At 43.6% G+C, this 12,750-nt stretch overlaps 1 protein-coding gene across 3 annotated transcripts in view; it reads right to left on the bottom strand.

Annotated features, from left to right (window-relative positions):
* RBFOX2 (RNA binding fox-1 homolog 2) overlaps positions 1-12,750 on the bottom strand; it is a 165,640-nt gene that overhangs the window by 43,303 nt on the left and 109,587 nt on the right. For all 3 annotated transcript variants that reach the window (XM_054279241.1, XM_054279222.1, XM_054279231.1), the window contains exon 4: positions 2,615-2,761. In XM_054279241.1, coding sequence (XP_054135216.1) covers positions 2,615-2,761 — 147 coding nt within the window. The remainder of the gene's footprint in view (positions 1-2,614; positions 2,762-12,750) is intronic.

Raw genomic sequence — 12,750 nt, 5'->3', positions numbered from 1 at the left:
TGGCAGGCATAACTCTCAGCAACCACAGGGCCAGGTGAACTACCAAAAGGTTTTACAAAGAATATATCATTTACCCAGTTAAAATCACATCAATGTGCTGGAACTTGAAATCATATTTAGAGAAAAAATAAACACCAGAAATCAATTCATATAGCATTATTCCCCATCCCTCCTATGCACAAAAAGGGCACCATGTAGGCCCAAAAAAGGAGAAGAAATCTTAAAGCAAGTAGTTAGAGCGCATTTTCTACAAGTCACTTCTTAGGACAGCAGTTAATTTAAACTGCCTAGGCCTCCCAACCTGCAAAGCATAGGCAAGAGCCACCAAGACAGGGGTGTCCTTGTAATTCCATCTCACCCATGTCTCCCACACCAGGAGCACATGGCAAAAAAGCATCAAGGTGAACAAGTGTGAAAAGGGCTAGCTGTCAATTAAGCACCAGTCCTGGGAGAAGGGACAGCAAAGGGGAACACTTTATGTAAGTGATGCAGCTCCCAGGAGAGGGGAGCAGCCGTAGCACAGAGCAGGACATGATAAATACAGACTGGAGCAGGTGGTCCAAGAACTGGCTGTGATTTCAGCAAGCATTTGTCCAAACAGGACAGAGCTGCCTGCTGCACAGCCCTGAAACAGCAAGAAGCAGGCTGGAAAAACCACAAAGCAGAGCAGAAGATTCAGCAATCACAGATTGCCAGATGAGTTTAATTCTGAAAACATTCCCACAGGCATCAAGAGTATAACAATAATCTAAGGTATGAACAACATGGAAGCAAACCCAGGCCTCATGCAGCAGAATCACAGATCCATGGCTTTGGCTGGGAATTGACTCCAGAGGTCATTTGTTGCATCCCCTGCTCACAGCAGGTACAATGAGATCTTTTTGGCCGGGTTGTGTCCAGTCAAGTTGGATACCGTCAAGGATGGAGGCTCCACAACCCATCTGGGCAACGTGTTCCACTATTTTAGCATCCTCACAAAAAACCTAACATTTTCCCGGTATCTAATTGATAAATCAAAGGCAGAGAGGCCCTGGAAAGAGACCTAGACAAATTAGAGGGTTGGGCAATCACCAACCATATGAAATTTAACAAGGACAAGTGCCAGATTCTGCACCTGGCATGGGGCAACCTTGGATGTCCTGACAGACTGGAGAATGAGATGCTGGAGAACAGTGCTGCAGAAAGGAACTGGGGAGCCTGGTTGATGGAAAGTTGAGTATGATGAAAGGCCTGAAAATTCACTCTTGTTGAGTACATTAACATTTCCCTCAGCCCACTTCTTCAGCCTGGCCAGGTCCCTCTGAATAGCAGCCTTGCCTTTCTGCATTTTGACCACTGTTTTGTTCCTTTTGGACTGTTCAAGCTACAGACAGATAAGCCAAATTCTTCTCTCATTTACAGCATTGAAGTCCATGAATTAGACACATTTACAATACTGCAACATTACTCTGCATGTGAGCGTGTGCCTTTGTGCATGCATACACACCCACACCTGAGATGCTCAGGAGATGCAACAACTGAAACAGAAATACTGCAGAATTTGGAGAAGCAGCTGCTATAAGTGAGGACCAAGGTATACCCTCTAAGCCTAAAGTGACAAGAGCTTTGGGCTTTCCTGACTTCCATTCACTGGACTGCACCTTAAAAAGGCAGCAGCTGTTAACTTCATAAATAATAATAAATATTTCTGAAGACTTTAAAACATGCCATCAACCCAGGATCATATTATATCAACAAGTCAAATACTCCCTGATGATGATATGACATATAGATGACTTCACCTGAAGGTTAGGTCATGAGACATCTAGCTCATTTATCCATGTTCACATGGACAGAGTCACCACGTGTACTCACATAAACAAATTCTTCCTCAAAGAGCTTATAAATCAAGAACCATGAATAGCATCCAAGGATTAGGGAAGACAAACTATGTGGTCAAAAGCAATGGAAGGTATATCATACGCAATATAAAATACCATCTGACTTGCACTAGCTTTTCCACATGCAATCACTGCTTGGCAAATTGTTTGCAGCCATCTTTCATCACAGAAATAGATCATGAGGAAAGAAATACTTCAATATGCTTCTAATGCAACTGAAAAACAGTGCTTTGCAAGTCAGTGTTTAATCCTGGCCTTTACTCAGAAATAAGGTAAGGTTTCATTTTGCTTTGGTTTTTTTTCCCAAACCTATTGTTAGATTACACTGAACATTGCTGCTCAGAGAAGCTGTGGGTTGCCCCAAGCAGTGGTGTATGCCCCATCCCTGGAGGTGTTCATAGCCAGGCTGGATTGAGCTTTAAACACACCTAGTGGAAGATGTACCAGTCCATGGCAGGGGTATTTGAACTGAATGATGTTTCAGGTCCCTTCCAACCCAAACCATTTTATGATTCTATGAACATCTTAATAGGAAGACCATTGTTATAGTTCTCATGTGTATTAACCAGCTAAGTTAAACACTACCAATTGTTCTACTCCTGCAAATATATTACAGTGTGCTGACTAAACTGAGGGGGAAGGGCTTTTCATTCACACAAATACACAGCACCAGATGTCCCACCTGTGGAGGAGGAGGAGAATCTGCCATGCCTGAAGAGGTGCTCATAACTTACCCCAAACATCTGCCGAAGGTCAGGATCTCGAAAGCGGAAGGGAATGTTAGACACATGAAGTCGTTTTGGAGTGGATTTGCTCTCAGTATTCTCACTGCTCTGTGTCTGTGATTGCTGTCCATCCGTCTGTGCCCCTCCTTCTGTCTGCTGAAATCAGAAAAGACAAAAGTGTGAGCATGAGCAGAAATCACAATTTCCTTTCACATGTCTTGTCTGCCCCTTGTTAGGTATCAGCACTGCACTTGCAATGGAGCCATCTAGCACCTGGCAATTATTTTGATAAACCCAGTAGCACTTAACAATCGATCTGTTGTTCTTCCCCTCCCTTTCCATGAGTAAACACTAATGAGATCTCAGCCTCCCTCCCCTCCTATCACCTTCCAGCTTAGTAGATTTGTCTTTGGTTTTCTTAAATTGCTTCTCTCTTTTAGCCCATTCTTCCTCACTTCAGCTGCTACCATATGAAAGCTCTAATGAAGAGACGGATCTCTCATATCCTGGAGCTGGGAGGTAGCACCGCCACTCTAATCTCATGTGGCAGGATGTTCATGCAATCATCAAAATCCCACAGCTGAAGTGGCAGCTCTTCACTGGGCCAATACCAGAAGTGCATCCCGAGGCAAAACGGCATCTGCTCTGTCAAGCTCCCTTCAGAGAAACATTACCCTAAAAGAAGGTCTATAATTAAATGGTAAAATCCATATAGGAACAGCTTACGGATGTCTCTGATTAACTTTTTGCATACATTTAAGTGAGCCCAGGAACAGGAAACAGTCATCACCACTGCAAGATTTAGAAAAACTCCAAGTCCTGCTTTTTGCTACCAATTCCACAGCTAAGAAAGGCAATTTGTTCCACTGCTCTCAAGTGCTGACTGGCATGGCAAAGAGAGGTCAAGGGGTACACCAGGGGTATTTGTTCACAGAAAAAGTGAAGAAGCAGGCAGAAGGAAAAGGGAGATCTGTGTGCCAGACGAGAGTCCTAATGCCTGCATAGAGATTACTGGCAGGAGAAAAGTAGGGAACAGAACCTCAGCTGCTTGTGTGAGCTTAGACTGAAAAGAGCTAAAATTTGAGCACAGCACCAAATATAAAGGCAAGGCCCCTTTGCAAAATGGCTTGATGAGAAAATAGCATTTTTCACACTTTAGTGAGAAAGATGACCTCAAAACCTCAGAGCCACAGAACAAAGCAGACTACAATTTAGTCGGTTTTATTGCTCTTGTCCCTTTCCAACTGCATTCACTGACAGGCCAAGGTATTCAAAGAGCACCCACCCACTCACTCTGTCTCCTGCTGCTTGCCTCAGACTCCCAGGAGTTAAGCTTTGACTACCCGTGTGATGCCCTTTAAAGTGTAATTTCAACTCTTTAGATGCCAACCTGACCTCCCCCTTAACCCATCAAGTAAAAAGAAGTCCTACAATAAGGCAAGGACTGTAATTGCTAAGAGTCAGTCTTTTTAAGGCACTTCCAAGAAAACATGTGGGCCTTAAAGATGTAAGGGCTGAGGTTTTTGCTGGTTTGGGTCCTTCTTTCCACCTGTTTTAAATATGCAATTTGTGTACCAAACATGAAAGAAACCTGAGGGGAGTTGCCCACACCAATTCCCCAACCACTGACTGGACTTGCTAGGTTGCTCTGCACATAATTCAGTATACAACACTTCACAAACATTTGGAAACATGTCTTCACAGACAAACTCAATTGGCAACTAAGAAAATATCTTCTGCCTAGAAATACCACTTAAAGATATGACCTTGAACTCGCATATTGATTACAAAGCAAGTGTATATACAAAGACAAGAGCAAGCAAACAGTGAGCACTGGGGTCTTGCCATGCTGAGCAGAGCAGTGGCAGCTTTCCATTTCATTTCAGTAGAGTTGTGCATGCAGCACAAAACATGTTTGATCTGGTTAACATAAATTATCTCTGATCAGAAGAATGACAACACTGCCCTGACAAATATGTCTACTTCCCATAGCTGTGCAAGTCTCAGGAGAAGCCTTGTAGAATGAAGCATTTTTATTTGTCTAAGACTCAATTACCCCCAAACATCAAATTTTAGAGAAAAATTTTAGAAACTTCCTTTTGATCTTATCCAAAAGCTGTCCCCTGCATGTTCGACCTCTTCTCCTTCCCTCACCTCTATGACAAAAAGGCTCTCCAAACTCATAGAGAGTACACCCTAGGGGAGGAATCAATGAAGCTGGCTTGCAATTAAATCACACCAAGCTACTTAGTGGTTACTTATTTTTATGCCTCCATCAGAGTCCTCTGCTCCTCAGGGCAAATTTGTCCAAGAAGGACAAAACACAGGAGTAGCTTATCTATCACCACTGCATACAACACCTGCAAGTAAGTACTCCAAAGTAACTCCCAAAAATCACCAATACTCCTGCTAAAAGGGACAGCTACATTAAAATATAGGTTGCACAGGAGTGGATCGGGTGTTTCCAGAGGGGAGGAAGCCAGAATGTTGTTTGCACTCCTCTCCCATCCATTTTCTCCCAGACAGAGGGCAGAACTCCTTTACCAAGGGTGCAATGTATCATGTACAGTGGCCTGCACAAAAGCACTCACAGCTGTTCCTGCATATGGCAGAGAGCTGCTGCTACACAGGACTCATTCTGCAGCACGTGAGACGTGCACAGTGAGACAAATGCTTCAAAGAGAAGAAATGATAGAAGGAAAAAGGGATCTTGGTCCACTGTTACGTTTTTAACTCCACTGAGAGACTCCAAATGCTTTTCATGCTTTCACATAGCCTAATTTTTCAGTAGTAGCATAAAATTAAATATCTTCTTCTCTATGCTGTAGCTCCCTCATCTCTATCATCCATGGCCCTAAGGTAAGATTTGAACTTTCCACCACTGTAACATTAGCTCAGTACATTTGTCCACTGCCACACATTCAACTACAACGTAAATGAAAAAACCAGTCTCTTCAGATATTTTTTTTTTCCCTTTTACAGTTATTCCTTGGCTTAATTCATTAGGAAGGAGATGAAAGGAAGGGCCTGGAGCCTGTTCTCAGGCACCACACAACAGAGCCTGGCAGCTGTGCTACCCTGACCAAACCAGATGATGAAAGCCCTCATTTCACCAAGTGCTCACTCCCCACCTTGACTCCTTCCCCACAGGGCATTCAAGCTCCTGGCCTCATGTCAGCACTTCCCAGTGAAGAAAGAGACCTCTCCAGAGAGCCAGCCCAGAAGGGCATTAATACACATTCCCTAGGTCCCAATGCCTCTCATCAGGGAATGCAAACACACTGCAACAAAGGTCTCACACTTAGGAACAGTACTGGATTCACTGCACCTCCTCAGCACAGCCTGTGTACCATGCACTGATGCAGGTGATAATGCCATTCATGCCTGCACAGGAACGCTCTGAGCTCTGCTCAAGGTCACTGAGAAGCACATCAGAGCTCAGGACAGCAAAGCATATGCTTCACTTTTAACTCCTTGCTGCCTGTGCCCCTAGGTCAGCTTTTCCCTTACACCTGCCAGCAGCAAGGAAACCCTAAGCAAGAAGAGGCAGCTGCAAAGAAAAGCACAGATTACCCTTGTGCACATAGACATGTAAAAGGGGAGGAGGACACCTGGAAACATGAGAGTGTTCCAAAAGGTTTGGGGGCAGCTCTACAACCACCTTCCCACCTCTCAACTGGTCTCTATCCTAATGCAGGTGAACAAGCAATTGCTGAGGATTTCCCCTCAGCAGCAGGGAGGCAGGGGCTCCAGCACCACCTGAGCTCCAAGCAGATCTCATCTGTGTGGCTAGACAGAGGGATGCCTCCCTGGCAAGGCAGACATGGTGCAACACACCAACACAGAGATTATTAATACCCAGCACATTCTGTTTCCATCTCCCACTTGCTTCTAGAACTGGAACCGCTTCAGATCCAAGTTCCAGACAAACAAAAACCAACCCCCCATTCTCTCCCCCAGGAAGCAGGCGGTCCAAAACGTTGTGAATCATACTGAGGAGGTTAAGAGCCATAAATCATTGCAAAGAAAATATTTACAAAATACAAACTGTAACTAATAACTATATTTAAAAGGGGATTTGGGTGGCTTACAAAATCTAGGAGACAGATTGTGCTCACTCCACTGCTCCTCAATCACTCTTGGATCCAAAAAAAGCCAAAACCAAACACCCAACCTTGTTTGGATCAAGAGCTTGAAGAACTGTGTAGACAAGGACCAAAAGCAACAACTGGGAGAAGGCAATCTTCCCACAATGAAGCAGAGCACAGATAATGTGGAAAAATCTCTACAACTTCTAGTGAAGAACCTGTGTCAAAAAAACCAATCACTCACAAATGCACAGATACCCACTGAGGAGGTTTCATGGAAAAACAAGAGAAGAATAAGGCTCTTGACACAGAACCCATCTCCTGCCCCACTGCACTCTACTAACGTAGGTTTGAGGTCCCACACATCCAATAGCAAATGCCATGGGAACTTTAGCTGCTTAAACACTTGTTCAGCAGACAGAAGACCTTAAGGCTAATTATCACTTTTCAACATGAGTAAATACAATTTTACATTTATATCCATTTACTTGGTTTTCAGAGATGCCAGCAGTGCTATATTAAAAAAAAACTGGGCACTACTTACTGGCACAATTAACTATCATCCAAAATATTCTGTATGCTAAAAAAACAAAACCAAAAATTCTAAGAACATACCAATTAACTTCAATAAGGCTTTTTATTATTTTCCACACAGGTGAATTTGTGGTATTTTTTTTCTGATATATATTTTTTGTTAGTTACCTATTTTCAGACATTAGGAAGGTTAAGTAATTTTATTCACTTTCCTCATTAAAGACATACCTCACAGAACACAAACCTAACATAGGAAAGCACATAGGGAGCTTTGCTGTGCTGCACAATACCTCCGACGTGTCCAGTAACATTTTCAACTCAAAGATGGCCATTTCTAACCAGAAATTCTTTAGTGCTTTTTCTTTTCCCTCTCAATCAAGTGGTGAAATGGAGCCCCCTGAAAGGCCTGCTCTGCTGGTCAGATTGTCAAATCTTTTGTGAGCAGTTCCAGCCCATTCCTCGCAAAACAGGGATGCCCTGACAAGGTGAAAGAGAGAGCAAAATTTCCCAAGCTAGTGGTCACCACTCCATCAACAGTGGCAGAAGAACTGCCACACAGTGACAGACTTAAGATCCATCCATCCCATTATCTTGTTTCTAACAGCAGCCAAATGTTTGGCACCTGTGGAAGGACACCAGAACAGGGCAAATGCTCCCTGACTTTCCTCCAGCAAACTAAGCCAGCTGATGTCTCAACTTGCAAAGCATCCCATGGACAAGAGCTGCAATGCTAATTTCTTCATCATATGGAAAAAATAAGTAGTAAACTCTGCTCTTTTTTCCATACATGGCAGCCAGTTATTTCCCACTTGCATCCTAGTAAGTGAAAATGGGAAAGCTCCATATTTTAGTCGTCTTACCAAACAATCTTCTATGTACTTGTCATATACCTTTAGTCCTGACAGCTCTTTCTGTAAGTGAAGATTTCATTTCTTCGCATAAAAAACGTGCTACATCCCTTTCATCACTGCTTTTATCCTTCCCTGTACTTCTGCTAGATCTGCTAAAACCTTCGAGAGATAAGCAGAATTACCACAGCTATATACTCTAACGTAATGATATTTGTTGATTTATTTCCTATTTCTCATTTTTAAATCTGCCTCACTAGACACAAGTCTGCAAGTGCTGACAATCTGCCTCATATTCAAAGCAAACTCTTGATGTTAAATGTCAGGGTTTGCAACCTCAAGACAGCAATTTCTAAGCTGAGTTGGCCAAACAATCAGTAGCAAACTACTTATTTGAAGCTAGTTCTTCCTCATGTCTACCTGCTTAGCAGTATCAGAAAATAACTAATGATATTCATTAAACACATTCTTCACCTGAAATACATCACATGAGCAATTGTTTTAATTATTAAAGGGATGAAAAGTAATTACAGAGGAAAACTGTCTGCAAATTCAGTCTAGGCAAGAAATACCCAAGGGGAAGTCATCATTATAACATTGTCCATGTGTTGCAAAAGTCAGTTGAGGAATCCTTGGTGTGTTGGCTCTCTTCTTTCTAAGCCCTTGCTAGATGTACAATGCACAGCCAGATGACCAAGCACCTTCCCTATCTTGCTTCTGAACATGGCACATATGGGCCCCCACCATGAAGGTGTCTTCTTTGAGAATATGAAAGTCAATACCCCTTCATGGCATAGCAGATGATTTAAGTACATTTCAGTAGAGCACATCAAGAAGCAGAGACACGGTGCTCTGTAATTAAATAATACTTTATACTGGTTCATGACAACGTAACACCGAGGCGACAGCACCTGCCATTTTCATGTGAAGTAATTTACATAAACTTATTCCTCTACTTCTATACCTCCAGCTGCATTCTGTAATTTATACAGACATACAAATTCTTCCCTCTGACATTAACAAGAGAAACAAGTTGAATAATCAGCTTGCAGTAGTAAGTGCATTGCATTTACTATCAAGCAAGCTTTTTTAGTTCAGCAGATGATTAATCTTCCCTCTGCGGGTAGAGTACCAGGAGATGCAGAGAGCTGACAATTGCTCTCGGCTTCTGGCCATGCTCTCCACACGCTTACCTTGCAACAACAGCATTTGCTGGATCCCTCCAAGAGCTGCTCTAATTCATTAATCCAGCAAAAGAATTGGACAGCTTTCTGCCAGGTCAGTGAATTAAAGTGGCTCACGTAAGGAATGCCAGAGACAGTAAATAGGAGTGGGAGTTTGCGCTTGGAGCCAGATCTCTCCTTTCTGACAGCAGTGAATCTCTTAGATCAGCTCAGCTGCCAGAGGTACTGCAGCCTAATTAGCATCTCCCCTTGCAGCTAACTGTGCTGGGTGTTTCCATTAGGGATAAGAGCACTAAGGTAAACCAAGAAGGGGGAAGGGGGAAGAAATCAGGCAGCCCAGCACAATAAGTGAAATGCTGAGCGTCAACTGTTTAAGAGAAGGGCTGCAATAGGCAGACCAAGTAGGCCAAATAAGGTCCTGTACCTCAGCCTATTTTTAATCCAGGTCTTTCAGCTGTGCTTTGGGACAGTATCAAGAGAAAGGACAGATGCTTGGACATGAAGACCGAGAGGTCTTCCTGCCACATGCCAGGCAAGAAACAAAGCCCCACAGATGAGACTTGGTCCTAAAATAGAGATTCCAAAATATGAAGCTGTTTGTATTACACTAATACTGTGCCAATTTCTTTTCTATGCCCCTAACCTGAGACTCCGAATGCTTTCCACTACATTCAAACCTTCGTAACCAAGCTCACCCTCAGCTCATGACACCAACCAGTGTCTGTTGTGTCCCCTCTGTTCAGGGTTTTAGTCTGTGTAGAAAGGCATGGACTTCCAACTCTCAAAGTTTATTTTACATAAGTTCACTGCTGATCTTTGACCTCAGGCTCCCAGACCACTGTATTTTCACTCAGACACTACCACTAATCTCAAATCATTCTATCTAGCTAGCCAAGTTTCTATGAGAAGGTGCTCCCACCCTGTGTCTTAAGGACCCTGTTACAGACCACATTACATTGCTGTGTAACATATGACCAACGAGATCAAGCCCTCTTTCTATTAGTGACCTTTAAGCTACGCCCACATTCTTTGTTACTTTTGCAGTTATCCTAAAGGCTATCAGCCTGAAAAGCAGGAAAGGTCCCTATCTGACCACACCTTTTGCTATCTCCCTCTGTCCTGCCAATCACAGGCCTTGTTCTTAAAAGCAAGCAGGGAACTTATCTGTCCCGGCTGAAGGAATTTCTGAATCATCCCATGGGAGCACAGGCTTCAAGTCAGCAGCTAAAAAATCCACTGGCTGTTGAGTGTGGGGTATCGCCTTCACACACGTGACAGCAGCTGTGCTTGTCAGTCACAATAATGGGAGGGAAGCCTCATACCTCATCCATGACAGCTTTTTGCTCTATTAAAGTTAGCAGTACTGTTTGAGCAAGATGGTAAAATGGTTAAAGGACAAGATGCCTTAAAGCCTAAAAGTCTAGTCCATACAGACTGAACGTGTGTGTCAAACAAGTAACAGCCGACACACAAGATGGACAAAATGCTTAGCATTAGCTGTAGATGCTTTAGATTAAATAACCAACCTGTTCTGCTGTATTTTAACAGCATTCTTCAACTTGAGTAACTACTAGCCTTCTAGCTTCCCCTACATCCTACATCATTAATCAGCATATTGAGGAGAAGAAAAGTTAAAAGGAATTACATCCTAAGGCAGCCCACAAAATCAAAATAACTTCATAGAGGACTCCTAGACAGAAAGATAAAGAGACTTGGAAGATCCAAGTGTACGTGAAAGTCTGGTGTGAGAAAAGCCCCTGGTTGAGGCAATTTACCCCTGCTCCCACAGGTTTCTTCATGTGCCACCATCTGGGATCCTCTGGGTTTGATCAGTTCCAGGCATAGCAGCCACACCAACACCCTTGTGTGTGCCCTTAGCCTTTCCCAGCCAGCTATGGCCACAAGCCTGACTCTGCATGCTCAGCTTGCACGTCTTTAACCACATCAAACGGTCACTCCAGACGTGCACACCTGTTTCCAACAGTCAGAACAAGTGCTGTGTGCTATTCAGCCTGTTTCTTGGTATACCCCCTGCCAGTCAGGCTCCTTCCACAGACTCCTGGCAACACCACTGCCTGCCAGCAGTCTCCCAGCAACACTCCCTCCCACACAGATGGGTTCCCAGTCCCTCCTCACAGGCTAGCCACAGGCTGTGGGCTCCTTGGAGCCAGCATTAGTTGATGAAACACAGAGCTCAGCCCTGCAGAGCCACAAAGATGGCTCCTAATATGGAAGAGGAGCAGGAAGGCTGGCAAGAGCTTACATCCAAGGTCAAGGCTAACATCATTTCCATTAAAAAGAAATGCTCTTAAGCTCTGGACAAGGATGGGAACAGCAAACACGCGGGGAAAGCCACTGCCCTGTTTTTTATTCCCTGTTTCCAGCTTCCTCATCCAACTGGTAGTGCCTGAGGTAGTAGTTTGCTGGAGATGGGCAACCCAAATCTTACGTGCTGGAATGGTATAGGACAATGTGGTACTAAAATGATGACTTGCATTTCTGCACACTGCATCAGTGCTTGGTTTTATTTCCTGTGTGGTCTTTCCTTATCTACTTTTTTTGCCAAGCAAGGCACCCTAAGCTCCTTTTCCGCACTAGCAATGCGCCTTACAGAGCGTGTACTTTTTCAAGACGCCGAAGTTGTGGCATGCCCAGGAAGAAATCCAAGGTATCTTACTGAAGTCATGATCAATGGTGCCAACCATGCAGCCACTGCCCACTGCAGAAGGAGCAGAAGCACACATCAGGAACCATGAACATTTGAGCTGGCACTATCAGTTCCTCCAACTGTTGGCATTGAGTTCATTCAGTACTTACCAGGGAAAAAAAATAATCTCTGCAACCCAAACACCAACTCCAAGTAAAACTGAAAGCATTAACAGATTAAATCCGCCCCTGAGCGCCGAAGGCTCTCACCATAAGGCTCTTTATTAGGAAGTTAAGTCTTAACAAGTGGCTTAAGGGGTGGATAAAGCTTTTCCTGGGATAATCTGTCAGCATGTTGCCCAGTGCCAGTTCCAGGCCATGGAAAGAAGAAAGAAAAAATATAAGATGATGAAAATCTTGGTTTGGCAAATGGATGACCAGTAACCGAGAGCTCATCTCCTATCCTTGCTCCCTGAAGTTCCCTGCTGTCCTCAGAAAGTCAAAGAAAAATAATTTTCTACTCTGTTAGCTTCCTGAAAACAAAACCACATTGGGATTACACCTAAGATGCATGTGCTCACCCTAATTCTTTGTACTGTCAACCCTCCAGAATTTGCCTCCATCACATCTATTTGAACCATTCGCCAATTAACACAAACTAATTAACACTTTTATCAGAGACTGTCTTTGGGCAACACCACCACGGTAAAATCACCATGATCATGATTTCAAGTACTACTGTTCTCTGCAGGCACCAATTTACAAGGGGAACATGCAAAAGGGGAAACCCAGTAATGGAAAGTCAGAAGCCACGTTTTGTTTATAATTCTCTCCTTTCAAGTCTA

Source organism: Melozone crissalis, unplaced genomic scaffold (genome assembly GCF_028551555.1).
Source record: "Melozone crissalis strain CALT ecotype California unplaced genomic scaffold, PUWL_Pcris_2 ptg000004l_1, whole genome shotgun sequence".
Lineage (NCBI taxonomy): Eukaryota > Metazoa > Chordata > Aves > Passeriformes > Passerellidae > Melozone > Melozone crissalis.
Note: the sequence above shows the minus strand (reverse complement) of the source record. Positions and strands in the feature narration are given on the sequence as shown.